This window comes from Falco punctatus (assembly GCF_963210335.1).
Source record: "Falco punctatus genome assembly, chromosome: 16".
In the NCBI taxonomy this organism is placed as follows: domain Eukaryota; kingdom Metazoa; phylum Chordata; class Aves; order Falconiformes; family Falconidae; genus Falco; species Falco punctatus.
The window spans coordinates 1376918-1404916 of record NC_137596.1 but is presented as its reverse complement, the minus strand read 5'-3'; the positions used below and the strand labels follow the sequence as shown (position 1 = coordinate 1404916).

The 27999-nt window shown below is 58.5% G+C and overlaps 2 protein-coding genes across 3 annotated transcripts in view; one reads left to right on the top strand and one right to left on the bottom strand.

The window, feature by feature from the left end:
• The window catches only part of TMPRSS13 (transmembrane serine protease 13), a 35539-nt gene extending 7585 nt beyond the window's left edge, over positions 1-27954 (top strand). Inside the window, exons 1-12 of one of the 2 annotated variants that reach the window (XM_080366713.1) lie at positions 5275-10303; positions 15660-15831; positions 16190-16291; positions 17060-17182; positions 17270-17399; positions 17685-17777; positions 17857-17900; positions 18188-18347; positions 18489-18661; positions 19112-19210; positions 19503-19645; positions 19795-27954. In XM_080366713.1, coding sequence (XP_080222839.1) covers positions 10283-10303; positions 15660-15831; positions 16190-16291; positions 17060-17182; positions 17270-17399; positions 17685-17777; positions 17857-17900; positions 18188-18347; positions 18489-18661; positions 19112-19210; positions 19503-19645; positions 19795-20079 — 1545 coding nt within the window. In that variant the 5' untranslated portion in view covers positions 5275-10282 and the 3' untranslated portion in view covers positions 20080-27954. Of the gene's footprint in view, positions 1-5274; positions 10304-15659; positions 16292-17059; positions 17183-17269; positions 17400-17684; positions 17778-17856; positions 17901-18187; positions 18348-18488; positions 18662-19111; positions 19211-19502; positions 19646-19794 lie in introns of those variants that run through there. The other variant, XM_080366712.1, reaches the window with a different exon arrangement.
• On the bottom strand, positions 345-5069 carry IL10RA (interleukin 10 receptor subunit alpha). Its single transcript, XM_080366714.1, has 7 exons — positions 4918-5069; positions 3864-3984; positions 3562-3740; positions 3103-3269; positions 2626-2776; positions 2322-2446; positions 345-2200 (listed from the first exon to the last, which is right to left on the bottom strand). Exons 1-7 carry the CDS (start codon positions 4979-4981, stop codon positions 1226-1228), a joined length of 1782 nt encoding a protein of 593 aa, XP_080222840.1. The 5' UTR covers positions 4982-5069; the 3' UTR covers positions 345-1225.
• Positions 27955-27999: the final 45 nt, after the last annotated feature.

The window sequence follows — 27999 nt, the reverse complement described above, 5'->3', positions numbered from 1 at the left end:
TCCGCTCTGCCCTGGAGCTGCTCCTGTCCCTCACTGGTGCGGGATGTGCTCCATGCCCAGTGCGCCCCTGTGAAATCACCCTAAGCTGCCCAGCTCCTTTTCCCTGCAGCTCCTCCAGTGCCTGCATCCACGACGCAACACCTGCCTGGGACAAACACCCTGATCCTCAGATGAGTGTGAAACTCTCAGTGGGCTGGCTTTGTTCTTTTTTTCCAGTTGTAATGTGGGAATGCTCTTCCCTGTATGAGGCAAAGGCACATTGCCCTTTGCTGCAAGGAAAAGTCCGTATCTGAAAACGGAAAGCACGGCTTGACCTTGGAGGAGGATGTACAGATGAACAGACCAAATAACACCACATCCTTTCTGTATTTACAAATTAACATCCTTTCTGTAATTACAAATTAAATAGAATAAATAATGTCTGTATGCAATAGTGGCAAAACGTGGACCATAGTGTGAGTAGGGCTACCCTGGCTCGTGCTGGGCTCATATGGCAGTTGCTGCATGCATCCTGCACCCTGCCAGAGCTAGCCAGTGCTCTGGCTCTCTGCCAGAGGATGCTGAAGGGTGTCTGTAGGGTCAGGAAAGTCCCTCGCTCCCTCTGAGTGAGGCCAGCCAGGGTGGGAGCTCCATGCTCCCAGCAGCAGGATGGCTGACGTCAGGCTGCTCTTCACTTCTGGTATCTGTTGTGAAAGGTTTACGTGGCGTCAGCTGGAGGAGCCTGATGTCAGCTGGAGGAGCGTGGTCTGTCGCCTGTGGAATGGGGAAACAGGGAGGCAAAGCACAGCACTGGCACTGGCCCCAAACCCAGGGGCTGTGTGCCCTGTGCTGCATTGCTGGGGAGGACAGGCAAGGCAGGATTGCCCTTTGGAAACATCCTGGTGTGTATCCTTGGGCTTGGTGGTTGGAGGAGGTGGGGACAAGCCCCTCCAGCACAGCCCATCCCTGTGTCTCATCAGTTTTATGCTGGGGACTGGCTGGAGGAAGGTGCAGGGCGCACTGGGGGCTGGCCACAGTGGTGCCAGGGCCAAAGCAGCCCCTGAAGGAGCTAAACTGGTGCTTCTTGGGTGAGTCTCGGACAGGGCACCGCTCAGTTTGATGCATTAACATTCAGAGGGTGGTGGTAGCTTATCGGAGGAGCTGCTCCCTGTGGGCAGTGGCTAGAAGAGGTAGTTGGGTCAGCACGGCAGGCTGGCAGGCACCCACTGCCCAGCACGGGGTCAGCTCACAGGCGGCTGTCCTTGCTGTCCCCGTTGAGCAGGCTCAGGGGATTCATCTGCAGCGTGAGCCACTGGTTGGTGCTGAGGCTGGAGATGAGGGGTAGCGTCCCCAGGAGGTCGGTGTTGATGATGCTTGGGTCAAAGGGAGCTTTCAGGAGCTCAGGGCTGGCTTTGGAGACTAAGGGAGCACCTGGATCCCCATAGCTTAGCAGAGTGGGGACTTGGGGCCCCGCCTGGCTGGAAAAGTCCCAGGCAGTGGGCTCCTGAGGGGGCCCCCGTGGAGCAAGGTCCTGCACGTGGCTGCGAGGAATCCCGGCGGTGGACTGCTTCAAATATCCTTTGGCTACAGCCAGCTCGGAGCACTCTACATCCAACACAATGTCAGCACTGCCTGGGCCCTGTGGGGGTCCTGCACAGCTGGAGAAGGGCACCCACTTGGCTGGGTCCTGCTGTGGCTCCACTGTGCCCGTGGACCGCTGCAGGTATCCAAGGAACTCCACGTCTTGCTGGCTGTCCTGGCTGGCGGCAGGGGAGAGGCTGAGCTCCCTGGCCTCCCTGGCACTGGCAATCCCGCTGCCGGAGGGGCACGTGGGGCCAGGGCAGGTGCTCTCTAAGCCCACGCCGCTGTCGTCAGCTGTGGGCAGCTGCTGCTTGTAGCCCTGGGGCTCGGGGCCTGAGGAGCAGCTCAGTTCGAAGGAGGAGGCATGCAGGCAAATGCCGCTGTCGGTGCTGGTGTAGCTGCTGTCTCCACTCCCCATGGACCTCAGCCCCAGCAGGCGCATCCGATCCTCGGGCCACGCTGGAAGCCTCCAGCCATTCTCCAGGGGCAACTGGGCTCTGCCAGTGCTGCTATCGGGGCCACTGTCCTGCTGGGGCTCCTTCTGGCACAGGAATAGCTGCTGCACAGGGTCTGTGTCCGGGCTGCCAGAGGATGAGGAATCCTGTTCCACCCACCGCGAGCTCTGCTTTATGAAAGATTTCTGGGAGGGAAAGAAAAGAGGGGAGTGAGCTGTGCTTCATCCCTGCTTGTTGTCTGCCTCTCCCAGCAGCTACCCAAGCTCATGCCAGGCACAAAGGGTGCTGTGTGCCCAGCTGCCTTACCAGGACGGACGGTGGCCTCATGGGTTTCTTTATGTAGGTGCACACCAGTAGAGCCCCCAGGAGACCCAAGAGCAACAGGGTGATGAAGGAGGAGCTGACGATGCTCAGGAGAAGCTCCGCACTCCCTGCAAGAAAGGACGTGCCCAGGTGAGGGGGGAAAGACAGAGTCCTCAGCACACATAGCACAGAGCCCCTGCAAGCAGGGGTACAGAGCACTGCCCTGGTGCAGACCCCCAGAGCCAGGAGGCTAAGGAGGGTCTGCATCCTGCAAGAGCCTCCCTTCCCTGGCTCCACCACCACTTACTGTCTCTCTTGCTGATGGTGACGCACTGCTCGTTGGTGCGTGTGGTGCGGGTGTGCCGGCTGGCCACGTCGGGCTCCACGCTGATGCAGTACTCCATGTCCCAGAAGAGGTTGCTGATGTTGAACTCCGGGGTGGTCTCCACCAACTCGTACTGCAATGAGCAGAGCACAGGCTGGTACCTGAGAGCCCCAGGCTCCCATGGGAATGCTGGGCCCCATGCTTTCCTCCCTCCTCCTCCTCCACTGTCCCCTGGGGAAAGTCCCTAGGGTCCTTAGCCATGCAGCTGGCAGCAGCTAAACCCAAAATCCCACCAAGAGTTGGGGAAGCTACTGCAATAAAACACACAGAGAAATCTTCCTGTGATGTTGTGGCAGTGAGAAGGCTCAGGATCGAGACCGTGCTTTACACTTGTTTTTCAACTTGAGTGGCACTGCATGTGACAGACAGGGACAGCACAGGACCCACAACTCATCTCACCGTCCGATTGTCCTGCGCCCTCCTGACGTACACCCGGTATCGCTTCATGTGCTTCTGTATGTCGTCGTATTTCACGGTGAGGTTCCCTGCCTTGAGAAGCAGCTGCAGCTGCACGTAGATGGTGTTGCCCTTCACAGAGAGGCTCTGGCCTGACAGGCGCAGGCTGGCTGGAAACAAGTCAGATGGAAGAACACGTTAGGATTTTCTCCTATTTGCAGCCCTAGGAGCCTTTGCAGTGCTGGACTGAGCTGCGACTGTTCCTTCACAGCTGGTGCCACCTGCCCTGGGTTTGTCCCATCCCATCCTGCAGCCCAGCTGCCCTCCAGGGAGGTACGAAGAGAGAGACATCCCTGCTCCCATCTGTCCCAAAGTTCCTCCCAAGCAGTCTGGCACCCTGACCTCTGCCACCCTCAAAGCCTCCTGCCCCAGCCGCAGTGTGGAGGCAGACGCCCGACCTACCTTCTTGCGGGGAGAAAGCATTGGTCCTTTGCCACGGGGACGTGCGGTTTCCCAACACAGCCCTGACCCGTGCGTAGTAGCGCAGGGCAGGATCCAGGGTGTAGCGCGTGAGGTCACAGGAGTGCCCTGAGATCTTCATGCAGTCTGGGACGGCTGTCCAGGAGAAATTCCTGCCATAGCTGCAGGGAGAAGCACCTGGGGTGAGATGCGGGCAGATGCCAGGGACTTGGTTGTCACCGCTGTTGGTGTCAGATCCCCGGGGCAGGGACTGAACCCCTTTGCACCCCCATCACTGTACTCACACTTTGTGCTCCACTTCATAGCGGATGTCACTGGGGTTGTTGTGTCCTGGCTCCCACCGCAGCAAGTGATGCGCTATCTCTGCAGCAAAGCGCACGCGTGTGGGGCTCCCCAGCTTCTCACCTGCAGGACCGAAGGTGAGCGTTAGGCGAGGCTGCACGGCACCCGGTCCCACCAGTGCCAACAGGAGCCGGGCGTGTGATTACCTCCTTCATGACTTGCCTGGAGCTTGACCCCCTGTGTTCAGCAGTGACCACCCACACACCCAAAAAGCATGAGGATTTGCCTGGCCTGTCCAACTTCCAATTTTAGCATTTGCTCATTCCTCTCCCTTCCTCTTTCTTCTGGAAAGAGCCCAGCCAACAGGATCTCGGTGCTTTTCGGGCCCAAGGAAGGAGCCTGCTGTATTTCCATCCCTGCCTGCCCCTGCTATCTGCTAGCAGCTCTGTTTGGATTCAGCTTTCTTGTTTTGCTTATCTGCTATCTAGAAGAAAAACTTTTTCACACCTTCTGCCTCAATTTCGGTATTGTCACCTGGCAGCAAAGCACCGCTCGATAACATCTGTCACCCTTTCTGCCTTGGTTTCCTCAGCAGCTGACAAGCACCAAGCCATGCTGTGCCGTTGCCTGGGGACGACGGCTGTCAGCAGAGCACCACGCTAGCGACTGGGGCATTTCACTGCAAAACAAGGCGCCATGGCTCACACACTGGTGGAGACAAGCCAGGCTGATGCCTGAGGACTTACAGGGTCTTTAGGCTCCTAACCAGTGAAAAAAAGTGAGCAGGGAGCCCTGGCTCCATCCTGCTCTGAGCAGGCAGGAGCAGGTGGGCACCACCAGCCTAAGCGCCGACCAAGCGAAGGTGTCCAAGGTGCAGCTCCCAACAGCAGCAGCTCTGTGCGCGGCCTGCCCTGCCTGCCTTCCCCCGAACCGGTCCCCAGCCCGGTGCTGGGATCTCGGGGGCGGAGGAGCGGAGCAGCCTGCTGGGAGCCGTGGGGCTCAGGCACAGCGAGCGGGGAGCTGGAGCCCAGCGCGGTGTGGGCAAGCGAGACTCACCGTCTGTCTGCGAGGCGAGGAGCAGTGCCACGCATAGTGCCAGGGCTGCGGCAGAGGGGGCCATGCTGGCTCAGCATCCTCCACGGGCGTGGGGCTGGGTGAGCAGGATGCCGAGCTCTGCTCTGGCAGGCGGCCGAACGCTTGTTTTTCCCCTGGAGGCTGGCTCAGTGACGTCTCGGAGGCGTTAGCGCAGCGGGACGAAAGTAGCTGTGTGGTGACTTCCACTTTTCTTTGCTGTCCCCCCACTCACCCACAGCTAATGTCTCAGCCCAGGCTGGGCATTTCCTACAAGCAGCCTTAAAGGAGAAGCTGTGGGGGCTTTTCTCAACAAAACTGTACACCGCTGAGACAGGGCAAGTAGGAGTAAATCATGTGTCTGCCCTTGCTGTTTCATTATCAAATGAGGTGTTAAAAGCACCACACGGGGTGAGCATTAGCACCTAGAGTGACCTATCACAGGGATTTTACTGAGCACAGCACCCACCCAGCATCGTCCCCTTGGGTGATGTCCTGCCCTGCCAAAGCCAGCCAGGTCATCGCCGGCCCTGGGGAGCCCTGGTGCCACAGGAGGGGGTTCTTGCTTTCCCTTCCTTTGGGCTCAGCCCGTACTCTCCTTCTTCAGCCTGCAATTGGCCTTTCCCCATTTCTAGGACTGACAACCTCTGCGCTATTAAGTGTCCTGCAAAATCCTACGCGTGTGGGTGGCATCGCAAGCTCTGAAGTCGGGTGCGGCGGAGGGGGCTGTAAGCTGTCCTGGGGGCTCTGTCAGCTGGACCTGGGGCCCCAGCATGGCTGTGATGCATGTGGCTCTGGCCCCACGCTGACGTCCTGCCTGTCTGGTGATGCTGGCCTCAGGTGCTAGGACCTGAATTGCCACTGAGCAAGCGGACTGCAAGTCCTCTGCTTTGCCTTTTGGCAGGCTGAATGACAACAGAGCTTGCTTGAGGGTTTTCCTAGGGCCTGTGCAAACCCAGGGGCCCTCATGTGATGGAGAGTGCTTTGTCTCAAGAAAAGGAATTTCCCACCAGGAATTAATGGAAAAGACACAGATAAAAAGCACAAGAGAAACCAAAAGTGCTCTGGACAGCCTCAGAAAGCTTCAGAGCAGTCCCTGGCTTGGCAGGCATAGAGGCGCAGGACCTCGGGTCCCTTTACCACGGCAGAGTGGCTCCTTAAAGAGCCACCTTAAATGCCTGAAGTAGTAGATTTCTGCTTTTTTCCCTGACTGAACAGATTCAGAACAGATTCCGTCCCCCGACTCATCCTTCCTGCCAGAGCCTGAACTCGCAGCCTTGCCAGAACACCAGCAAATCTGTCAGCTGCGGGGAGCATCCAGCAGCGCTGCTGAGCCAGGAGGCAGGACCTTGGGGACAGTGGCATGCCTGGCTCTCATGGCACCTAGGGACAGGCAGGCTTCAGCTCTGCTCTGCCAGGGCCATGGGGGATACGGGCATGGGGTGTTGATGCTGGGTACCCAGCAGCAGAGAGAGGCTCTCCCTCGCTGACAGCCATAGGGATGGGCAGGGGAGGATGGCTCCAGCAGCAGATCCCCTCCCTGGCTTCCCTCTGGCTTGGCTTTATTCTCCCTTCTTTAGGAGACCAGCTGATGTCCTGTCACTCTGCTATTACCTTATGAGTAAGATGTGGCAGCCACTGAGTTTAGGAGTCCTGAGATGAAGCACAGCCCATCCCACACAAAGCCACAGCTTGTGTTTTATGTAAAGATGTGAAAATCAAAAGCAACGGGACCAAAAATGAGGAAGGAGGGAGCTCTGTGGAAAAGACACCACAGGGCTGGTCCTTTGGGTGAGACAGTTCAGAGGCTTGGCAGAAACGGCTGGCAATTTAGGGGAAAATGGAACAGGCTGAGGAGAAATGACAGCTCTGCTAAATGCTCAGATCGTGGCAGCTGAGTCGCTGCACAGGTGCGGGCACTGCCAGGTGCCACTGGAGGAGCTGGTGCTGGGGCAGGGCGGTGGTGTCCCCTCATGCTGCCCATTCCGCATCTCATGGTGCAAATGCTGCCCAGCATTCCTGTCTTGTCAGTGCTTTCCCCTCATCCTCTGTGAAACACCACTTAGCATCCTTGAGGCTGCAGAATTCATGTCTCCATGCTACCTCTGCTTCTGCCAGCCCTGCTGTCAGGGGCCCTGAGGAGGGAGCCACTGACTCGCAGGGAAAGGAGGGCAGACCCGTCCCCCAGCCCAGGGCAGGTGGGCACAGCATCCTCTGCCCAGCACTCAGCCCTGTCCTGTGGCCATGTGCTGCGCTGAGACACCCCCAAGCCCCTGCAGCCCCGGCACAGGCAGGGGATGCAGCAATAACCACAGACAAACTTTGCATCAGGTGTTGCTGACCAGCCAAACACCACATTAAAACCAAAGCATCACAGAAAAGAGTAGCCCTGCATTTTCAGTGTCAGCAGGAGAAGTTGAGTTCATGGGTCAAACCAGCCCTTGAGAACCCTGCCAAGTTTCCTTTTCATCTTCAAATTAATTGACTAATCTTTGAATAGGAAAAGCCATGTTTTTACAAAGCTGGAAATCACCCGAGTCAGAACCGCACAGCACGTCTTTCCCCAGAACCTCTGCAGCTCCTCTGAGGGACAGCGAGGGCTGGGAGCTGCAGCCACCCCAGGCCTGACCCTGTGCCTGGCTTCCACCGGGACCCTCCTACCAGCCACTAGCCCTGGGCACCTACTCGGCAAAGGGCTGCTCCTGTTGCGAGGCAGGATGCAGAGCATGTCCTGGGCTCCATCCTCCCACCTGCCTGGCTGCTGCTCCCTCACATGGCACCCGCATCCTGGAGCTGCTGTGCTGCAGCCGGGGCTGAGGGTGCTGCAGCCTCAGCAGTGCTGGCAGTTTTGGCACGGGCAAGGCTGGAGCGGTGCTGGGATTCCTGGTGGACCTCAGGGAGATTTGTCCAGGGCAGCAGAGGGGCCGCACAGCCCTGGCACGGCAGGCTCAGGCGGTGATGCTGCACTATGTGGTGCAGGGCTCAGGCTGAGGCTGGAGGGCTGGTTCTGTGCCTTGCCTGGAAGAGCAGAGTTATCCTCTTCCCTTCCCAATTCCCTCATGCCTGGAGGTCTGAGCAGAGAGCGGAGGAGCTGTCAGGCTCTCCCAGGCTGGTGGTGCTGGCTCTGGCTGTGCATGCCATTAGCACCTTGGTGTGCTAGCTGAGAGGGTGGGAGGGTGCAGCAGTTACCAGCAAGAAAGTGAGAGGATTTCACCCAGGAGGTGTTGTGCACGGATGACTTTTAACATCAGGTTGCTGGTGTCAAGTTCAAAGGCACAATGCTCTGCAACTTGCTTTCTGTAGGTGGCTTTGTAGAAACACCAGCGAGCAATAATTCCTGGAGCTGTTGCCTGGAGCTACTTTCTGAGAACCCCTTTTAAAAGGATGTGGCAGCTTGTGCAGGCACACGGGCCAGGCCAGCTCAGGGCTGTCCGGGGACAGAGCTCGCCACAGGGCCAGTCCCTGCCTCCCTCTGCCCCTGCACCCCAGCAAGGCAGAGCCCTCAGGGGCACCGGGTTAACTGCAAAAAGCAAACACAATGCTGTTAGTCCTGCATGCGAAAACTGAAGAGGAGTGTGCTGCAGAGAAAGCACTGGCTCAGAAAGCACCCTGCCCTGGCAGAGGGGATCCCCAGAGCAGGCAGCCTGGCTTGTGGCCGCCTCTGGGGAAGCATTTGCCCTGTGTGCACGTGCGGGACCTGCCGAGGCAGCAAGGCTCTGGCTGGGCTCACCGGAGAGAGGCAGGCAACAGGCTTGATAATGAACTTGCTAGAAGAAAAGAGGAGCAAACACCAAGATGAGGATGGGCTCAGGTGTCAGTCTTCTCTGAGCTCCTTGATACTCCTGTATGGCTGCCTGGGTTTGGCCCCGGGCTGTGCGTGAGAGAAGGGCAGGAACCTTCTGGGTAGGGATGGGATGGGGAGCCCTGGGGCAGGGTAGAGGGGACAGCGGGATCCATCCCAAGCTTTTCAGCCTTGAAATCAAGGGGGCTTTGAAGAAAGTTTTCTTCAAGCTTAGGTATCCCTGCTTGTCTCCTGCCCTTCTGAAGAGCAGGTGTGGGTGGGGAGCCGGATGAATAAGGGACTTATGCTATGAATAATGCCAGGAGAAATGTGCCTGGAAAACAGAGTGTCAGGATGGGGCTCCCAGGAGGCACCACGCCACCAGACAGAGCCTCCCAGGACCGGGCCATCGGAAAGGTTACCCTCCTCCCTGCCAAGCCACTCGCTGCCCTCGCACCACCTGGTGCCAGCCCTTGCGGGCAGGCAGGAGGGGCCATTTCTTGCAGTGAGCCCTTATCCCAGAAGCTGCTCATCCATACCGTGGCCGAAGCTAGGAGCAGCCTGGGCTACATGAAGCACCAGCTGCACCTCTGGGACACCATCCCACTTCTCTGCAGTGCAGTACAGAGCAGAGATCGTGGTGCAGCCTCGTTCATCTGCCCTGCAACCACTCCCCCGGCAGCCAAGTGCTGGGGTGAGCAGGGTGTGTGGCACTGAGGGTCATGGGTCTGGGGTCTGGGTATCAGGAAGCACATGATGGAGCTGGACCTTTTCATCTCAATATTTTTACCTGTTCCTGTCCAATGTGAGTTCTTGGTTAAGCAGAGCATCCCTAGCTCATGTCCACAGAGGAAGTAGGAGACTGCTGCTTTCTCCTTGCACAATGTGAAAGCATTGCTCCATTAGCAAGGGAGTGAAAAAGCCTCTAGGGAAACTAGAAGGAAATGGCTTTTTTTTCCCCTCAAAACAGGGCATTCTGGACTTCTCGGTCACCTGGGGCTCAGGAGAGGGCTTTTTCTGGGGTTGGACATGGCTGCGCATCCCCTCCTCTCCCATCAGCTGGTGCATGCAGCCTCGGCAGGTGCAGGAGATGTGTGAGTGAGTGTGTGGCAGACACACAGCGGAGAAGGGGGACCCTAGGTGGGCAGGCAGCTAGGAGAGCAGTGAGGAGCCCCTGGTGCCTGGGATGCCGCTCTCGCCCAGGGCCAGACCTCCCCTGCTCCTAGACCCCTGGACCTTTGGCAGCAGCCAAGGCTCCTATAGCCCCTGCCCTGGTTCCCCAGCGGCTGGCTGGCGCAGCCGGCAGCAGAGGCAGGTATTTTTCGCGTTGTGCCTGGAGCAGTTGGGAAACAGGCAGCGGTGGAGCTGGGCAGCAGGTCGGACTGGTTTTCCTCCAACACCTGGTGCTGGCGCTGGCACTGACGTACAAGCCTGCTCGGCAAACAGATTCTGCCCTGTCCCCAAGGACCCTGCCCTGTCCCCAAGGACCTGACTTCGCTCTGCACTTCGCTGCGCAGCAAAGGATGGCTGTGCTGGAGCTGTGACCCCAGCCCAGCCCTGCAGCGGCCGATGGACGGGAAAACCTCTCCGGTAAGGCACGGGCAGCTCCCCCAGCTCCAGCCCGGAGTATCGGGGGTTGCTCTGTGGCCGTACGGATCCGTTTTCCTTGGGGTTTGGTGGAGGGCCCAGTTTCTCCCTCCTGCTCTCTGGGGTGTTGCCTTCACAGCAGCCTGTTGCTGCCGGTGGGGAGAAGGACCTGGGGTGAGCTGCCTGTGGGGCTGGCTGCCTCCAGCTCCCCCTCGGCACATGGAGGGAGGAGGACTGCCGCCGGCATCCCCGACATCAGCCCCGTGCTGGCAGAGGAGGTGTCCGGGGCCCCCAGCACCGCTGTTTTTCCATGCTGGAACAGATTTGCAAACTGGGGGGAACCAGCTGGTGGGGAGGGCTGGTGCTGCTGGTGGGAGCCGGTGTGGCTTGGCACCCATGGGAGCTGCATGCTCCTGAGCCCTTGGCACCTCCCAGCAGCATGTCGGTAGCAGTGGCAGCACGCTGGTGGCCTTGGCCCCCACTGCTCGCTCTTGCCCGCTCTCCTGGCAGTTTTCCCTGTGCTCTTTTCAGGCTGGGTTGACTGGAGCCTGCTTAGTCTCGGCCGCGGGGCCATGCTGAGCATCCTGTCATGGGGAAAACATCCCTCCTCGGCTGGGCACTGGGCTCAGCCCGCCCAGGCGAGGCAGCGGGTAATTACCGCACCAAGGGCTGTCGGCTGTGCCAGCGACGTCCGGAACGTGCAATGACGGGGTGGATGGGGCCCAGGGGAGGCAGGGCCAGCTGTAAGAGCCATCCTCTTCCTGCCCCTTGGCATGCTGGTGCCTCAGAGGCAGGCAAGAGCAGGGGCAGAGTGGGCTTGTGCCAGATCCTGGCAGGGTCCTGAGGGAGAGGCAGCCTGCCCCCAGCATGGCAGTGTGATCCCAGCTCTGCGTGGCCCTGAAAGCAGGCAGGAGCACCGCATCTTGGTGAGGGCAGGGCAGAAATTAGGATGCACATCTATGGAGACAATTACCTAATATTGGGCATCCCCACTGGGCCACCTGGGCTTTGTTGCTTGGATTAAATGGGCCATTTAGGAGTCCCAGGTGCCTCCCTCGGCACTGCAACTGCAGGAGAGTCGCTTCATCTCTCCCTGCCTCGGTTTGTCCATCCATGGAATGGGGTGAGCAGCGATTACTCACCCCCTGGAACATTTTCTGATCTCTGCCTGAAGGGCTACTCACACTGGCATAGGGCAACCTGTCGCTGGCCAGGTTGGGCTGACTCAATCAGCACGGCTTGTCCCCTGTGCTCACAAAACGGCCCTTGTGTGCTTTGGGATTTCACTTCCCCATGTGTTGCCCCTTTACAGCACCAGAGTCTTGGCAGCATCCTCTCGCAGTTCCTGCCCGGTTTGTCCCCAGGACTGGGGTCTGCCCCCTCCCAGGGAGGCACCACGCAGCTGCGGCACTGGAGTGGGATGGATATCACTGGGAGGGAAGGGGGGCTTTCATGAGCTCGGGAGGGTTTCATCCCCAGTAAGCAGGAGGACAATGTCGCTGTTGTGTGCTTGCTGAGCTAATCTGCCATGGACAATCAGCACTCCACAGCCAGGTGAAGGAGCCAGTTCCCTGCTCCAGGCAATGGGCTGTGAGCTGCAGAGAACCATGGCGAGGGGCGGGCTGCTGAGCCCACCTGGGAAAGATGATCGCCTATTTAGGCAGCTCCTTCCAGCTTATTTCAGCCAGGCTGTCTCCCTCCCTTTTTGATGCTCCAAATTTTGGGTAGCTGCCATGCCCTTCTGCTCCACCGGGACACGGCTGGGCCCTGGGTCTGGTTGCAACACCCCAGGTGTTGCCTGGCTTCCTCTCTCCCTCCCACTCCGAAACTGTGGGTGACTGCTGGCTGGTTTCCCTGCCTTCCCTCCCCATCACGCGTGGATCCTGAGCATCAAACCAGCCCTGACTGCCTTTCCCCTGGTGACTGGCCTCTTCTGGCATGGATCTGGTGGCCTTGCCTCCATGGCAGGGAGTCAAGCTGGAGGTCAGTGCACATGGAAGCTCATGATGCGAATGGGGTGGGCTTCTCCGGTGGCTTCAATGCTTCTCCCAGCTCCGCTCCAAGCCTCAGAGCAGAGCACAGGAGTGAGGTGCTGTTTACACTCGTGACAGGTTTAGCAAAGGGCTTATGTTGCAGACAGGCACCATCCACTCATCCCCCAAGCAGCCTGGGCCAGGCATCAGGTGGGCAGAGCTGGCCAGGAGTCCCCCAGTGTCCCCAGCATCCCTGCTCCCCTGGTGTCCCCAGCATCCCTCCTCCCTGCTCATCTGAAAGCCAGCCCTGCCACAGAGAGGAGCTGGTTGTGCTCCAGTCCCCAAGCCTGACGACGTTCATCCCTCAGCCCCCAGCAGCGCTTAACGCTCTCATGGCTGGTGGAACATTCGCAGAGAGGACGTCAGAAAAAGGGCTCAAACCACAGTCATGTGTGTGAGATAGGCATGGCTCCGGGTCTGACTTTTACTCAAAAGCCAGCAAAGGATGAGTAAAGGTTTTGTGGGCAGAAGTCGCAGCTCACTCACCAGGGTAATGCACGCTCCTTAACAGAAATATCTTCATAAAGCCGCTGCTGTTTGTTCTCTGCTCCAGTGGCTTATGCTACAGCAACCAGTTATGCAGGTTGCTGGGAGCCTGTGGTAAAAGTTTTGTTAGCTTTGGTGATAGACCTGAAAAAAAAATAATACTTGAACTTTAGACTTTTAAGGAAATAAGTAGCTAATTGTTCACCTGAGTGTAAAGGGCATTATTTCTTTCCTGCTAAGGAATAATAAGAGCAGTTTAACGTATAGTGTACTTACGTGTTGATTTGCAGTGTCTGCACACTGGAGGTGGGAATGTTTTAGTGTCCAGCATCGCTAGCTTACTGGTGAAGCTGGGCTGTGTTTTCTAGTACAATGGAGAGGTTTGTCCTTAACAGCACTGTAATTCTGCTGATCTGATGACTGAAGAGTTATGCTGGCTGCAGGATGAGGCATGTGAAATATCAGACATGCAGAGATAGCATACAAATGCCAACATAAATTATCCTGTCCGGGTATTTATAAAAACCTCATTTACACATAGAGAGGAGAAATTATTTTCCTAGGAAGGGCTCCTGGCACCGGTGTGTTGCTTTGTTTCTGCAAAGCAGTGGTGGGGGACCTGCTGCAACTCAGGCTCTCTTGCTGATAGTCTCTGCTTTCTAACAACGGGCACTGAGGGTACCCAGGGGTGTTTCACGGAGCAGGCGTGCAATACTTGCCACAAGAACTTGAATCCCATCGGTGTGACTGCTCAGGCTCATTAGGGAAGGACACTGCCAGGGCACTCTATAGCCCTCCCGGCTGCTGTGCCAACCCAGCCTGGCAGAACACACCGAGGGGCTCTCCTGGGCTCCCCAGCACCTTGGGAGAGCCCCACAAGAAGGCAAGCCCGCAGCACGGCTGTCCTGGGCTTGCCCACGCAGCTGCTGTGAAATTCAGGAATAGGGAGAACCGTCCTTCAGCTGCAGGCTGAGCAAATTCAGGCTTGTTACTGCTGCCTGCCGGGGAAGGGGTGAGGAGGGGAGGGTGATGCTGAGAAACAGAAACTGCCTCTCCTCCCCATGCGTGCAGGAGGCTGGGGAGCTGCTCGCTGGGTTGCCGTTGGCTGTCAATGGCCGGGAGAGGCTAACGGTGCCTGCCAAGGGCCCTGCGGGCGGCAGGAGGAGGTCTGTGCCGGTGGGGCTGACAGCCTGTGCCGGGGGGTAGCCCTGCACACCCCGCTGCTAGCCAGGGCGGGTGGCCAGGCAGCCTCGCCAGGAGCCCGGGGTGCTGTGCCCGCCGGCTCTGCGGCTGGTGCGCCTGGGCTGGGAGCGGTTCCCAAGGCACAGTTAAGAGGTGGGGTCTCCCCTGCCATGTTCGGCTTGGGGCTGAGGCAGACCCTGTGCCGGGAGCGTGTGGCCACGCCAGGGTGCGTGACTCACGGGATAATGCCCAGGAAGTTACACCACCGCATTGCAAGAAAGGGCACAGCTGTATTTACAAAGCATGACCCTGAGCAGGCTCCCAATGTGTTCATTAGGGCTCCCAATTCCCTGCAGGAAACACGAGGATAAAGAAAATCCAGCTGGAAGCGGGCAACCTGGTGGCGCTGGCTCCTGTGCTGCCCACCACCCCCATCCCCTCTGCCTGCTCCAGAGCCGTGCACCAGCCCAGGTGCTGCCTGCTCTGGGTAAGGGATGGTTTGTGGTTATGGGGAAGTGTGATTTCTAACGGCTGCAGGGCCCAAAATCAGACAGGCTTCCAGAGGGGTGCGTCTGAGCACCCCCCCAGCTGATAAGCAGCCCCCTGGGCGGTGGGCTGGGGTGTGGGTGCCACGCTGCCTGCGCTCTGCTGCCAAAGGCTGGCGGCTCCGCTTCACCCTTGGGTGCCCCTTCTGAGGGGCAGCAGCGACGCTGTCTGCAGGGACAGACAGTCTGAATTTAACTGGCTTCCCTTGAACAGCCCAGTGTGAACACAGTCGGTCGTGGCTGCGTGGCGCTGGGGGACAGCTGGCCTGAGGAGCGAGGCAGCATAGTGAGCACCTGCCGGCAGCAAAGCCCAGGCTGGGCTGTCACTGCTGTGCTGCTGGTGCGTGATGCCCTTGCAGTTTCTGTAAGGCACACAGCCGTTTCTTACTGCTAAAGATGTAACCGAGATCTTACAAACGGCAGAGAAAATGGCATTTATCTTGGGCTTTGTACACAGGTCCTCTCAGAGGGAAAATGAGGGGTTCTTGCTTCTATAGCTGATGGAGTGCTCGGAAGAGTATATCTTGAGGAAAGGAAACAAATACATACTCTTTTGCAAATTCATGGATCAGGAGTGACACAACTGCAGAGCAGCATTCCAGAGTGCAGGACGTTTCAGGGCTTGGAAAACACTGATTATTAAGTATTACTAAATAACAGCTGGAAATTGCACTGTATTTTTCAAATGGCTAATTAAGGATAGATGCATAAATTGGGGCACTAGCCTTGTGGAACTGGGCCACAGCATGACTGACCCGCTGCCAAATACTCGGCTGATCGGTCTGAGCAAAGCTATCAGTTTGGGAAGTTTGGCCAGCAGCCACCTAAGGGGGGAACAGCTCTGTGACAAAGAGGTTTTCAGCCATCCCAGATGACGTATGGCTTGGGCTTGATGGTACAGAAAGAGGCACCGCAGTGGCACCTCTGCGTAGTTTACAGTACTGCAGAGGATTAGCCACTAGTGGCAACGGCTGGCGGTGCTGGGGAGCTCAGCACCGTGCTGGGGAGCTCGGCTCCGCTTTGCCTTTGCCTTCACAGTTGCCTGGACAGAGGGGTGGCAGCTGCAGGGACTGTCCGGTGGGCATCGCCAGTAATGGTCTCCTCTGCTCACAGACCGCTGCAACACCCAGCAGTGTCCCTTCCAGCCTCCATGCCTCCACAGGCAGCAACATCTTCGGTGCCCGACCTCCGCAGCCTCGAGAAAGTGTCCTCGGCATTAGTTTCAAGCCCTACAGCCCAGAGTGCAGCCCAGCCCCGGCCCCCTGCACGACCTGTGAGAGCACACGTAAGAGGATGGTGCCAAGGGTGGTCTCTGGCTGCCCTGGCCCTGGTCCCACCCAGGGTGGGGAGGGATGATGGAGGGATGCAGGGATGGGTGCCTGTGCCTGCTGCTGGCACAAGCCTTGGCCACAGGCTGGTGTTTCCCTGGGGGGGGGTGAGGGGTGCCAGGGGCATGGGAGAGGACAGTGGCGGTGGCAGGATGGGGGGATGCGTGGCCCTGCTCTCCCACATGTTGTGGGTGCTCTGGGCAGTGGGGCGCATGGGGAGCCAGGAAGCTCCTGGCACGTGCTGGTGGGCAGCAGGGTCCAGGCACCCTGGGGAGGCAGCTGCTCCCCCTGACCCTGCCTGTGCCTTGCTGCCAGGATCCTCCATGTTCAGAGCTCCCTGCATGAGCCAGCGACGGCTCGCGCTCATCTTCTGCATCTCCGTCCTCATCGCGCTGCTCATCGCCCTTATCCTGCTGTGTGAGTGGGGTCCCAGCCAGGGAGGGGCTCGGGGTTCCCTGGGGTGGGGGGGACACCTCAGAAGGGCTGCAGGTCAGCGGAGGCTGGGGGAGCTGGGCTGGGAGATGGCCCAGGGAAATCCCTGGCCCGCAGGCAGCAGGCAGAGATGCGCTTTTCCCACTGCCGGAGTGTTCCTGACATCTGGTGGACAGGCAGGAGCAGATTCCCGGGAAGAGGAGAGCTGCTGCTTCGGCTGCCTGCCTTGTCCGGGGGGCCGGGGGGTGCTGCACTGCGCTTCCCTTTTCCTGGGCTCGCTTCAGGGTGGCAGGGCGCCCCAGCAGCACCCACGCTCACCCTCCCCAAGGCGCAGGGTTACCAGACAGGACCCCGCAAGCAAAGTGCGGTCTGTAGGCGGCACAGGCAGCGAGGGAATCTCTTTAATCCTCGTAACACCAGTCTCAGCTGCTCTAGCTGGTGGGCTTGAAGAATTCGCCAGGCTGAATGCATCTTTCTGCTGGAGCAAGCCAGAAGTGGGTTAAGTGGGAGAGGCTTGTGGCAGCTGAGCAGCACTGGTCGGTGCTCGGGACTGGCCAGTCCTCCTCCAGCCCTGCATCTTGCAGCTTCTCGCTCTTGGCTCGAACAGCAGCCCTGCACCCGAGCTCACGCCTGGTGTCTGGGCCCCCTGCGCTTGGCAGACCTCCTCCAGACCCCAGTCTGGGCGGGTTGCAGCACCCTCGCCCACAGCGGGCCGCTGCCAGCAGCCTCACCACAGCATCTGCTTGCTTCCAGTTATGTTCTGGAGGTCACAGACTGGCATCGTGTACAAGGAGCCAGCCGAGACCTGCAAGGACAACCCCGTGCGCTGTGACGGCATCGTCGACTGCTCCCAGAGGAGCGATGAGCTGGGCTGTGGTGAGGCCCTGGGAGCCAGGGGTGGTGGGAACATGGGGAGCCCCCAGGGCACTGGGTACTACTGACCTGCCTGCTCCATCCCCGCAGTGCGCTTTGCATCCGACGAGTCCTTGCTCCACGTCTACTCCAGCACTGAAAGCCAGTGGCTGCCAGTGTGCAGCAGTGCCTGGGATGACTCCTTCTCCAGAAAGACCTGCCGGCAGCTGGGATTTCAGAAGTAATTCCCCAGGGATGGGTCATCCTGCTTGGGCACTGGGGCTCTGCCAGCCCCCTGGGTGTTGCTCTGGTCCTCTTCCCCTGGCCAGGTGCCTGGTCCGCTGTGCTTTTTCCACCAGCACCATGCTTTTCCAGTGTAAGGCTGTGTCCAGCGCTGCTCTGGGCGTTTTTGTCCATCCCTCTCCAGGTTTAGTGTGCAGAACTAACTTCTTTGAGAAGGCAGAGACCAGGCAGTCAGTGCCTACGGTGGGGGGACCCTCACTGCCTTTCTCCTCTCCCCTCCCAGTGCATCACAGACTGAATACATCCCCCTGCACATCTCCAGCAAGAGCCTCACTGTGACCGAGGAGCGAGACACCATCCAGCAGAGCCTCAACAGGTACCAGGCGGTGTTGCCTTCTGGCCCTGCCCTGGTGCTGTAGGGCTGGGGCTGAGGCTGTTTCTCTTCTCTCCTGCAGCTCACAGTGTCTCACGGGAAAGTATGTCTCCCTCCGATGCACAAGTAAGGGGACCGGCTGGCAGGGCAGGCAGCCGAGGGCGGGCAAGGCCAAACACACACTTGGGAGCACTTTCCTCCCTCCTTTGCACAGGGTTGGGCAAATAGGGCGTTTTCCAGCCAACTGTCTGGGTAACAGAAAACTGCGAAGATTGCATTCCCCTGGCCTGCACTGGCCCCTACGCGTGTACTGAGCACCGCTGGTGTCTGCGGGTGGTGGGGATGTTGTGTGCGCCCCCCTCCAGGCTTGCCTTCTCCCTGAGCCCTGCTCTCAGCCCTGCTCTCCCCTCCAGCCTGTGGGCAGAGGATTTCTGGCCGGATCATCGGAGGAAAGGAAACCTCCGTGAGCAAATGGCCCTGGCAAGTCAGTGTGCAGTACGGGCCGATCCACATCTGCGGCGGCACCATCATCGATGCGCAGTGGGTCCTCACCGCAGCCCACTGCTTCTTCATGTGAGTGCTGCTGTGGGCAGCCTCCCACAGTGCTGCTGTCCTGCCTGGGGGCACCGGCTGCAGCCAGCAGCCCTCGTGCCGGCACTCAGCTCAGCTCTCCCTGTGTCTCACTCCTTGATGCCTCCACCTCTCCCTGGCCAGGAACAGCATGAAGATCCTCGATGACTGGAAGGTGTATGGCGGCGTCTCGGACCTGAAGCAGCACACAGATGGCATCTCCGTCTCCCAGGTCATCATCAACTCCAACTACAGCGACGATCACGATGACTACGACATCGCTCTCATGAAGCTCTCCAGGCCGCTGACGCTCTCAGGTGATGCCTCTCAGCTTGCAATGCCGCAGGGCTGAGCTTGGCTGGGGCTGGTGTTCGGGGGGGCAGAGAGAGTCTGGGGATGCCAGGAACAAAAGGCAGCTCGGGTCCCCTTGGAGCCATCCCCTGGGCTGCATGGGGCTGCTGCCAGCTGAAGCATCCCACTCTGCTGTGGCCACACTGCTTTCACCTGCCTGTCCCGTGGCTGGCAACTGGCCCGTTCTCCCCTGGCAGGACCAGTGCTGTTGGCATCAGCATCGTGCCGCACGCTGTGCCCTGTGTGGGTAGGACACCGGGGGCCGGCAGGGACCCTGCCCGGGTGGGCGCAGAGGGGAGTGTTTCCTGCATGCCACACTCCTCCCTAGCCACAGGGCTGGTGACTACAGCAGCTGTTTTGCTCCTGGGTGACTCACCCCTCTCTCCTTGACTGGTTTTCAACATGTGTCCCTCCAGCTCAGGTTCGCCCAGCCTGCCTTCCCATGTACGGCCAGCGATTCCAGACCGGCAGGTCCTGCTTCATCACCGGCTTTGGGAAGACCAGGGAGAATGAAGGTGAGGGAGGACGCTGGCTTTCCGCAGGCAGCTCCTGCATGCCGCAGCCGACCTGAGAACACAGCGTGTGAGAAAAGCAAGCGTGGCTCTGCTGCGGTATTTGAGGGCTGGTTCCACAGGGGTGACTTGCAGCGATCGCCCTGCTGGCTGTGCAAATCTGTAGAAATAAGGCCTGCAAGAAATACCGGCTTCCCCCCTTGCTGCTGTGGAAATGCTTGGTGCTGCGGGGGAGCCAGGGGGTGATGGGGGGACACAAAGCCCACCCTGCCCCATGGCTCCTCCTGCCTTGCAGATAACACGTCCCCCAAGCTGCGGGAGGCAGAGGTGAAGCTGATTGACTACAAGATCTGCAACAGTGACAAGGTGTATGAGGGCTACCTGACCCCACGGATGATGTGCGCTGGGTACCTGCAGGGAGGGAAAGATGCATGCCAGGTGAGCCGGGCCACATGGTCCCCCCAGGCTAGGTGGTGCAGGACTGGCAGGGCTGCCCGTTTTTCCTGCATTCTGCTGTTCCCTGGCTGGGTACCAGCAGAGGGGCATCCCCTGCCTCCTCTCCTCACTGCTCTGCCCCTCTGTGCCAGGGTGACAGTGGAGGGCCCCTGGTCTGTGAGGACCATGGCCGCTGGTATGTGGCCGGGGTGACAAGCTGGGGGACAGGATGTGGCCAGAAGTACAAGCCCGGTGTTTACACACGTGTGACAAAGCTCCTCAGCTGGATATACAGCAAAATGGAGGTGAGGTGGCATGGCAGGGAGGCTTATCAGGTGGTCCTGGGTGCATTGAAAAGGGGCTGTATCCTCCCCAGTGCAGCCCCTGGCACCTCACCCTTGCTCTCCCTCTCTCCGTTGCAGAGTGAGAATGACTAAAACCCGGACGGACACTTGCCTGGGCTGTGCCTCTCCAGCCAGCGCGGGCCCCTGCCCTTCATTGCTGCCAGGGCATGATGCTACCAGCAGATCCCCCCTGCCTATCTCTGGACTGTCTGTGCAGCCAGGGACCCATCGCTGCCCCCAGCCTCTGAAAATACGGCGCCTGCAAAGCGACTCTGCCCTGGCCCAGTGCAAGGGAGAGGTGGCTTGGTGGCGGCTGGGCAAAGCACCCAGCCCGGTGGCACGCAGGGGGCAGCAGCCCGTGCCGGCGGCTGGCGGTGCCGGCTGGGAAGTGCCTCCTTGCCCTGTGTCTGTGGTTCTCCTTGTGTAAATAGACATGTCCGGACCAGGATGTCGCGAGTGCTTCCTGGCAGGACTTGCGGCATGCTCAAGCCGGTGGAGGTCGAGGATGGAAGCAAGGGGCAGGAGAGCCATGGGGTGCCCGTGGTGAGGGAGTGCTCTCCTTTGCATGCTGCTGCCAGGTCGCAGCTGTGCTGCCTTGGGGTGCAGGATGGGGCTGGGCCCCATGCAGCTGTGCGCCGCACTGCCCACACCCGCAGGGCCACGTTCCCTATTTTTTCCCTGAAGGGTTGAGCGAAGGGGAGCCCCAAGGTAGAGTTACACTACCGTCTGGGAGGAGCAGTGGTTACTCTCATGTTTGCAGACAGGTTTAGGGCGCCTTGTAAGTGGTGTTCCTCCCCATGAGAGAAATACCTGTTTGTTTATTTTTCCATGCTGTGGATATGGTCCGAGCAAGCCCTCGCTCCCAGGACTGCACGCAGCCGGTCTCTGCCCCCCTGTCTGCTCTGATGAGGATTTCTGCAGCAGCGTGGGGCAGGTCTGCTCTCTGGGGAGGCTGCAGGAGGTGTGACAGAAGTCAGCAGCAGCCAAAGGCCAAAGTGGAGCGTGATGCAGAGCAGCCACTCTTCCCAGGCAGCTCCCAGCCCCTCTCCAGTGTGAGCCAGCCCCCGGATCTCACAGCTGCTTGTTCAGCGACCGTGTTGGATTGCTTCCTCCTCCCTCTGGCTGCTGAACACGCAGGGATCACGTAGCCAGCCTTACCTCCCTGGCCACGCCACGGCAGGGATGCATTTCCCCCAAGGAAACAAGTGCCCACATCTCCCCACTGGTGCTTTGAGGCACACAAGGTGCTACAGGAGATCCCCAGGTTGGCAGGGTGAGCACCCGTCGGGTGAGCCGAGGCTGGCTGCCCATGGCCAAGGCTGTGCTTGTCTCCCCAGATGTGCGGTCAGCTGCAGAGAGCCTGGCCACCCCGCACTTTTCTCAATAAATGTTTTGGTAGTGCTCCATGTGGACATGGCTCTTTTGGACCAGCTGGGAAGGAGTTTGGCAAGCCCCAGCACCCAGGTACCAAGGGAGCCCCAGGGAGTTGGGGGAGCTCTTCCCACCCCGGGCTCTGCGCCTGGCCCTGGGCATGGCTCTGGCTAAAGACAGGGATACTCCAGGGCTGCCCACGTTCTCATGGCTCTTGAGGCCCTGGCAGCAAGGCCATGTGTGCTGCGGTGGGCCCGTGGGACTGGTGTGCAACAGGCGAGTGGAGAGCTTGCAGCCGTGTGCCCCCACGCAGCCCGCAGGCAGGGGTCCAGGGATGTGCTCAGCACCCCAATGCATACCCGCTCCTGAGCTGCTCTGCGGCTGTTGCTGTTTGTGTAGGCACATGTGATGGAGTGGCTTTTTGCACAAAAGCCCTTAACCCTTTGGGTTACTGCTCCTGGCTGGGAGAAAGGAGGTGGTTTATGTCTTACAGGGGCTTGGCTCAGGTATGGAGGTAATGTAGGCAGGGAGATGTGAGAGGGTAAAGCCTCTGGAGGGGGATCCATGGGCACGAGCCCTGGGGCGAGCATATCAAAACTCAGCTTGTGAATGCAGTGGACCAGAATAAAATGCTTTCCTGAGAAGGCTGCATAGGCTGTGCAATTGCCCCGTGTTAGGGAGAGGGCAGTAATACACATTTAGCCTTGAATTTTCCTTGGGAGTAGGAAAGCAGTTACTTGTACCCGTTCTTTGTAACCTATCTTCCTACAGCTGGAAATGTTAAAGGAGGGGCTGGTGCTCTGGGGGGCTCACTCATTCTCTTTGAAATAGCCTGAGGCTGCCTCATGAGTCTGTCTCCAGCTGTGGTGGCCCCCTCCCTCCTCAGCACAGGAGTCCGATGACCAGCCACTGCAGCCTGCCTCTCCCTCCTTGGGAAGCAGATTGGTGTGGGGGCAATCCCCGAGCAGAAGGCTCAGTGTGGCCGCGTCCAGCGTGTCCTGCAGAGGAACTGGAAACACCAGTTCTCCTAAATGGTGTAAGTACCGGACCTTGCATGGGCCAGGCAGCCTGGTTTCTGATCTGCATCACTTATAGCGGGGCCACCTGGCTCTTGATGGACAGCAAAGGCTTGTTTGTCCAAAGTGTGCTGGAGACAGTCTCCAGCCGTGCATGGGCTCTGGAGCTGCAGAAGCTACCTGTGAAACAAAGATGAGAAATCCTCGGGGTGCGTGGGCTGCTGCAGGCACATCCCCTCCTCACCTCCTGGGAGCATCCCTCGGCTTCCCAGAATTGGCTGCCTGCTGTGGAAAAGGTTATCTGCAGGCAGAGAGCTGTGGTTTGCATTTGAATTTTGGGATAGCAGGTCTAGTCTGATCTACGTGTGCGGAAAACACCTACCTCTCCCTGGGACGTGTAGCAGGCGCCAGTGCGCAGGGTGGTCAGTGCTTGGCAGCTGCTCTAGACCTGCACCGAAACAATTAAGAGCTGTTGGCTTTTGGGAAACACTGAGTCAGCCTGACCTCAAATTGCTTTTCAAAGCAGCAGCCCAGAAACCTCCCACAGCATACGTGAGCCTCCTGTGAGGGGGGTGCACAGATGCCGAGGGACTGTTTTCGGTTTACTTTATAACATCTTTGCTTCGCAGTGAGTTTGGCTGGGGAGGGGGGAATAACTTGCTGCCGGCTATGAGCCGCCCGCAGCTCAGGCAAGAGAGGGACTTTGTAGCTGTGGTGCCAAATCCAGCCTGTTCAAGCTCCCGTTGTAACGGGGCAAGAAAGTGCAGAGCTGAAGGGTTGAGAGTGGGAGCAGAGCCCGTGGGTGCGGGGATGTGTACATAAGTGCTGAGCTCCATCGTGTGCACGCACGCTGCAGGGGTGCTGATGGTGTCCTGCAGCTCTGCTCTGGGTTGGGGTGAAGCCTGGGGGGTGTCACGGCCAGGGAGGGAGGGGGCTGGCTGGGCAGGGTATGGGCTTAGGGGTGCTGCTCAGCTGGGAAAACAGCAAGCTGGACCAGAAGTGTTGCTGGGTACTGACACAGCTGGTGCTGCTGGAGTACCACTGAAAATCCTGTTTAAAAATAGAAATGTGAAAATGGTGTGGGGCAAACCTGCTGCAGCAGCCGTGCGGTGGGTGGGGGCTGCACCGGCAGCGGTGGGCACGTGCTGCTGCCTGTGTGGGCTCAGCTGTCCTGGTCACCCACATCCAAGGGCTTCAGTGCTTTCCCAGCAAGCCCCAAGCATCCTCTCCAGGATGGATGCTCACGTGCTGCCCTGCAGACAGGGCTTTTTGGGAGAACGGGCAGGAAGGGCAAGCACAGGGTGGCTTAGGGAGGCTGGTCCCTTGGCAGAGCTGGCTGCAAAGCCACCAGCCACCCCCTTCTGTAACAACCCGGGTAGCGGCTTTGCAGGGCGTTGGACTCAGGGAAGCAGCAGTGCTGGTGCAAAGGCATTCCTGCCCTGGCCAGTGTGCCACACTGGGTGCTGCCAGCCACGTGGCTGGCACCAGGCTCGGGCACCTCAGTGGCACTGCTCTGTGTCACCTGTGTGCGTGTCCTGCTTGGAGGCAGCAGGGGGATGGTGGCAGCTGTGAGGTTGAGGTTTTCCTCCAGGCACAGGGACCTGCCAGGGCAGGATGCGGGCTCCTGCTTGGGGTCATCCAGGTGTGATCTGTGCTGGCTGTGTGACACGTTAGGTGCCCTGTGTTAGGGGCTAAGTGTCACCTCTGCCCCCAGTCACAGAGGAGACAGCAGGGAGGAACGGGGGCTCTTGCTCCCCGGCACACAGAGGTACCGCATCTTTGCTGACCATGTTATATCTGACCACCCTGCAGGTGCAGCGGTGAAAGCATCGAGGTTTTTGACAAATAAAAGCAGTTGAGATGGTGTAAGAGCAGGGGCTTTGTGAGACTTGCCAGTTTTATGTTGGTCTGATTAAATTGTGAATTCAATGGGTCTTGAGTTACAGACCCAGCTTATATGTGTCCAAAGGCTCTCTGGGATCTTGGGATTTCTACTCATAAAAAGCACAGCGGGCCCTGCAGAGCAGCAGCTCACAAGGTTTTATTGCTGTTTTATTGATAGCATGCTGGAGAAACAGATCTTTTGAGAAAGAAAAAAACCCAAAAATTGGAACCCAGTAAGAGCTGATACTGCTGGAACTATGATGCTGGTGACGGTGCCATGTCAGCGAGTGGAGGACCTGCTCCTCTGCTGTGGATTTCACCTCCTCAGAGGTTATTGCTCTTCTGCTCTCTGAAACAGCTGCTCAAAGCAGAGAAAGGATTTCAGCCCCTAATACAAATTTAATTTATTTCTTCTAAACCTGACATCCAGTGGTCTTTCCTCCCAGGCCCACAGAGAGGTATGCTGTGTTTTCCCAAGGGCTGAAGTTTTCTAAGCAGATTAGAAGCGATTAGTTTCTCGTGAAGCTGCCTGGCCATGGCTGTTGTGCTTTGCTGTTCCCGAAGACGACACCATGCAGATGTAGCAGATGTCTTGGACACCACTTTGCCTCTGCTCCTGCAGCATGTGAATGAAAAGGTCCTGCTGCCTGTATCCCCTGGGGGAGCATGGCTGTGGTGGGTGCCAGCCCAGCCCCAAGGAGCCTCCTGGGACCAGCCCAGACCATCGCTTGCAGCTCTGCAAAGCCCCCCTGTGCGTAGCACCCTGCTTGCTCGGCTGCATCCTGCACTGGCGCATCTTCTGAGACAAGGGGTGCTGAGTGTGGCCCCACATCTGGCCAGGCTTTTCCACACTCCTCTGTGCCTTGGAAATCATAGGCCAGTGTCCCCAAGGAGCATAAATCACAAGAATACAGTCTGGCGGGCACCATGTGAATTACCGCCCATTAGCGGTGTTTTTCCCAAACTTTCCTTTTATAGCTCTTCATTCTGTTGTGTCAAAAGTGATTTGTTTATATGGTTTCAGAGATGACGTTTCTCTGCAAAAATGGTTTTCCCACAGTTTCGGATTGGTTCCCTTCCACAGTCAGTAACATCATCACTTGGCACAGAGTTGCTGAACTTCAGCTTGTGCAATACCTATGCTCGAATAGTGAAAACGGCCCTCGGCAGCTTCAGCACAGGCCGCTGCTTTGTCATTTGCTCCCAAGGGAATTCGGAGCATAAGGAATGGCTTATGCCTGATGCATGACAGTGTTATTGGGTTAAACGCAGCCATATGGCTACACACGACTCCTGTCATTGCTCAGTTCTCCCGTGCCCCTGGCCAGGCTGAAAGCTGCGTTGCACTGAACGGGCAGGTGGCAAATGTTTGCAAGCTTTGGCATTACAGAGAAGGGAAAGACCTTAAAATCAGAGGGGAAAGTTCTGGAGAGCAAGCGGCTCCTTCCGTGCCCTGCCAGGCCTCGCTGCTCTGAGAGCACAGGGAGAAGACGGCTGCTCCACCGTGAGATGACACACCCCAAGATGAAATCATGCCCTTGTTGGAGCTGCTGGCAATGCTCCTATTGACTCAAACAGCATGAGGAGATGAGCCCAGCCCCTTCATTAGCATAAATCAGCATCGCCTGCCTGACCTCACTGCTGCTAGCCCGCATTACACTAGCAAAAGGTTTGGCCCAGTTTTGCCAGCAAAGAAACTATTGCTCAGTACGCTTCTCTCCAGCGGTGCGGCTCTGTGGAGCAGATGTTTGCCGCCAGCAACTGCAGGAGCTGCTTTCCCTCGGTGGGAGTAGCGCAGCAGACCCTTCACTTCCTACATTCAGTGGGCTCTCTGTTCTACCTGAGTCTGTACAGAAAAAAATAAATATCTATGCTGCCAGTTTTTTAGACTCTACTTGCTTTGGGCAGCCCTTTGCAAATTTGTAAAGAAAGAACTGAAGGAAGGAGAGTGCACAGCACGCCCAGCCGCAGCCAGCCCTGCACCCCGCTGCCTGCATGGGGCTCGCGGTCTGTGGCTCAGCAGAGACCCACCGCACTCGCTGCAGTCCCCAGGGCACCACCATGGTATCAGAATATTTTGTAGTGTGTGGTGGAAAATAACAGCTGCAGAGCGGGTAAGGTTTGAGAAGCCCAAAACTTGATTATAACTGCTTTGATCCCTGCCTCACTCAAGGCGGGGTTATCTCTATGCATTAAAGAGACTTGACATTGTCCAGCTCCTCTGTGTTGTTCTGTATCTCTTTACCCTTCTGAATAATTGCCTTGAAATGCCACTGCGGGTTTATTTTCTTCTTATATTTTACTGGAAACTGGGAAATGAATGTACAATGTGCCATTATTGTCTGATTTCAATCTAAGATGCATTTGAGTTATTATGGGATGAACCAGCTCAGTGGTGACAGCATCACTAAGGCGATTTTTCAAGAAGAAATGGCTCTCCAGGGTGGCAGCAGGAGCCAAGCAGACATGGGTGTGCCAGGCTGGCCTGAAAGGGAGCAGTGCCCCGCTGCAGTCAGCTGCCACCCAGTGCTCTCAGCACCCTGTTGCCCATCTGACACGGTGCCCAGCCTGTGGGAAGCTCTGGACACCACCAGTTTTGGTGCTGTGGTTTGCAGAGCTCTCAGGAGCTCAGGGCAGGCCCTCAGCTCACCACGCTCCTGCTGCAGATGCCCACAGCCCCAGCACAGTGGCCGTGGCCGGAGCCCACGGGTGCCTTGGTGGCTCCAAGCACAGCCAGGACCAGAGCCTCCCTCCCCGCTGTGGCCGTGACCAGGCTGCTCCCCAGCCATAAGCAGCTCGCCAAGCACAGGCTTTCCCTCCGGAGACTGTGCCATGCTATTTTAAACACATACCCCGTTCCCAGACCTTGCTCCTCCCAATGTGCCCAGCTGTCCGATGGGAATAAACTGGTCGGGTGCCACAAAGCTCTGTGTCGAGATGTTTGTTCACAGCAGCAGGGGGTCGAGCCCCTCACCTTCTGTTAGTGTTTTGCCTTGACTCTCTGAAGTACATGCTGGTTTCTGACCTGCTCTGGGTAAGACCCAAAGGGTCTGTTTTTCTGCAGCTGCTCAGTGCTGGGGGGGCTGGGGGAGGCAATGAAGGCGGCAGGTCCTGACCATGCCTGAAAACAAACCAGGTGCTGCTACCAGCAAGGCAGGCCAAGCTGGAAGTTTCCTGGTTGCCCCCTCCCCAGCAGGCCTGACCTGAGTGGCCCCCAGGTGCTACTGCCTGATGTGATTATGGCCTGGGCCACCTGAGCTGGAGAGTGGCATTTCAGCTACACCCTTCTGCTCTCGGGAGGCAGCAAGCAAGAAGAAAAAGCTTCTGCACGGCGTTTATGAGTTTACCTATGCGGATGTTCTGTTAGCCTCAGCGAGCTCCAGCAGCCCCCTGCCTGCTCCCCGCTTCACCCAGCCCAGGTGCGGGGCGCAGGGCTGAGCCCCCTCCTGCTCCCCACTGCGGGGCAGGGATGTAGCAGAGCCTGGGAAGCGCGTTCCCTGCAGAGCAGCACCTGGTGGGCAGCGGGCTTTGCTCGGGGGGGCTCAGCGGAGCAGCGCGGCGTTGCTCGGGGGGGCTCAGCACGCCCCGCCGCCCGCCAAGCCCGCACACGCTCGGAAACCGGGGACGGCGGGCTGGGGGCGGCCGGGTCCCGCGGTTGCCAGCCCACCCCGACCCCTCACCCCGTTCGGTGTCCCGGGCGCCGTTGGGGCTGCAGCGGCCGCGCTCCCGGCGCCCCCCCCCC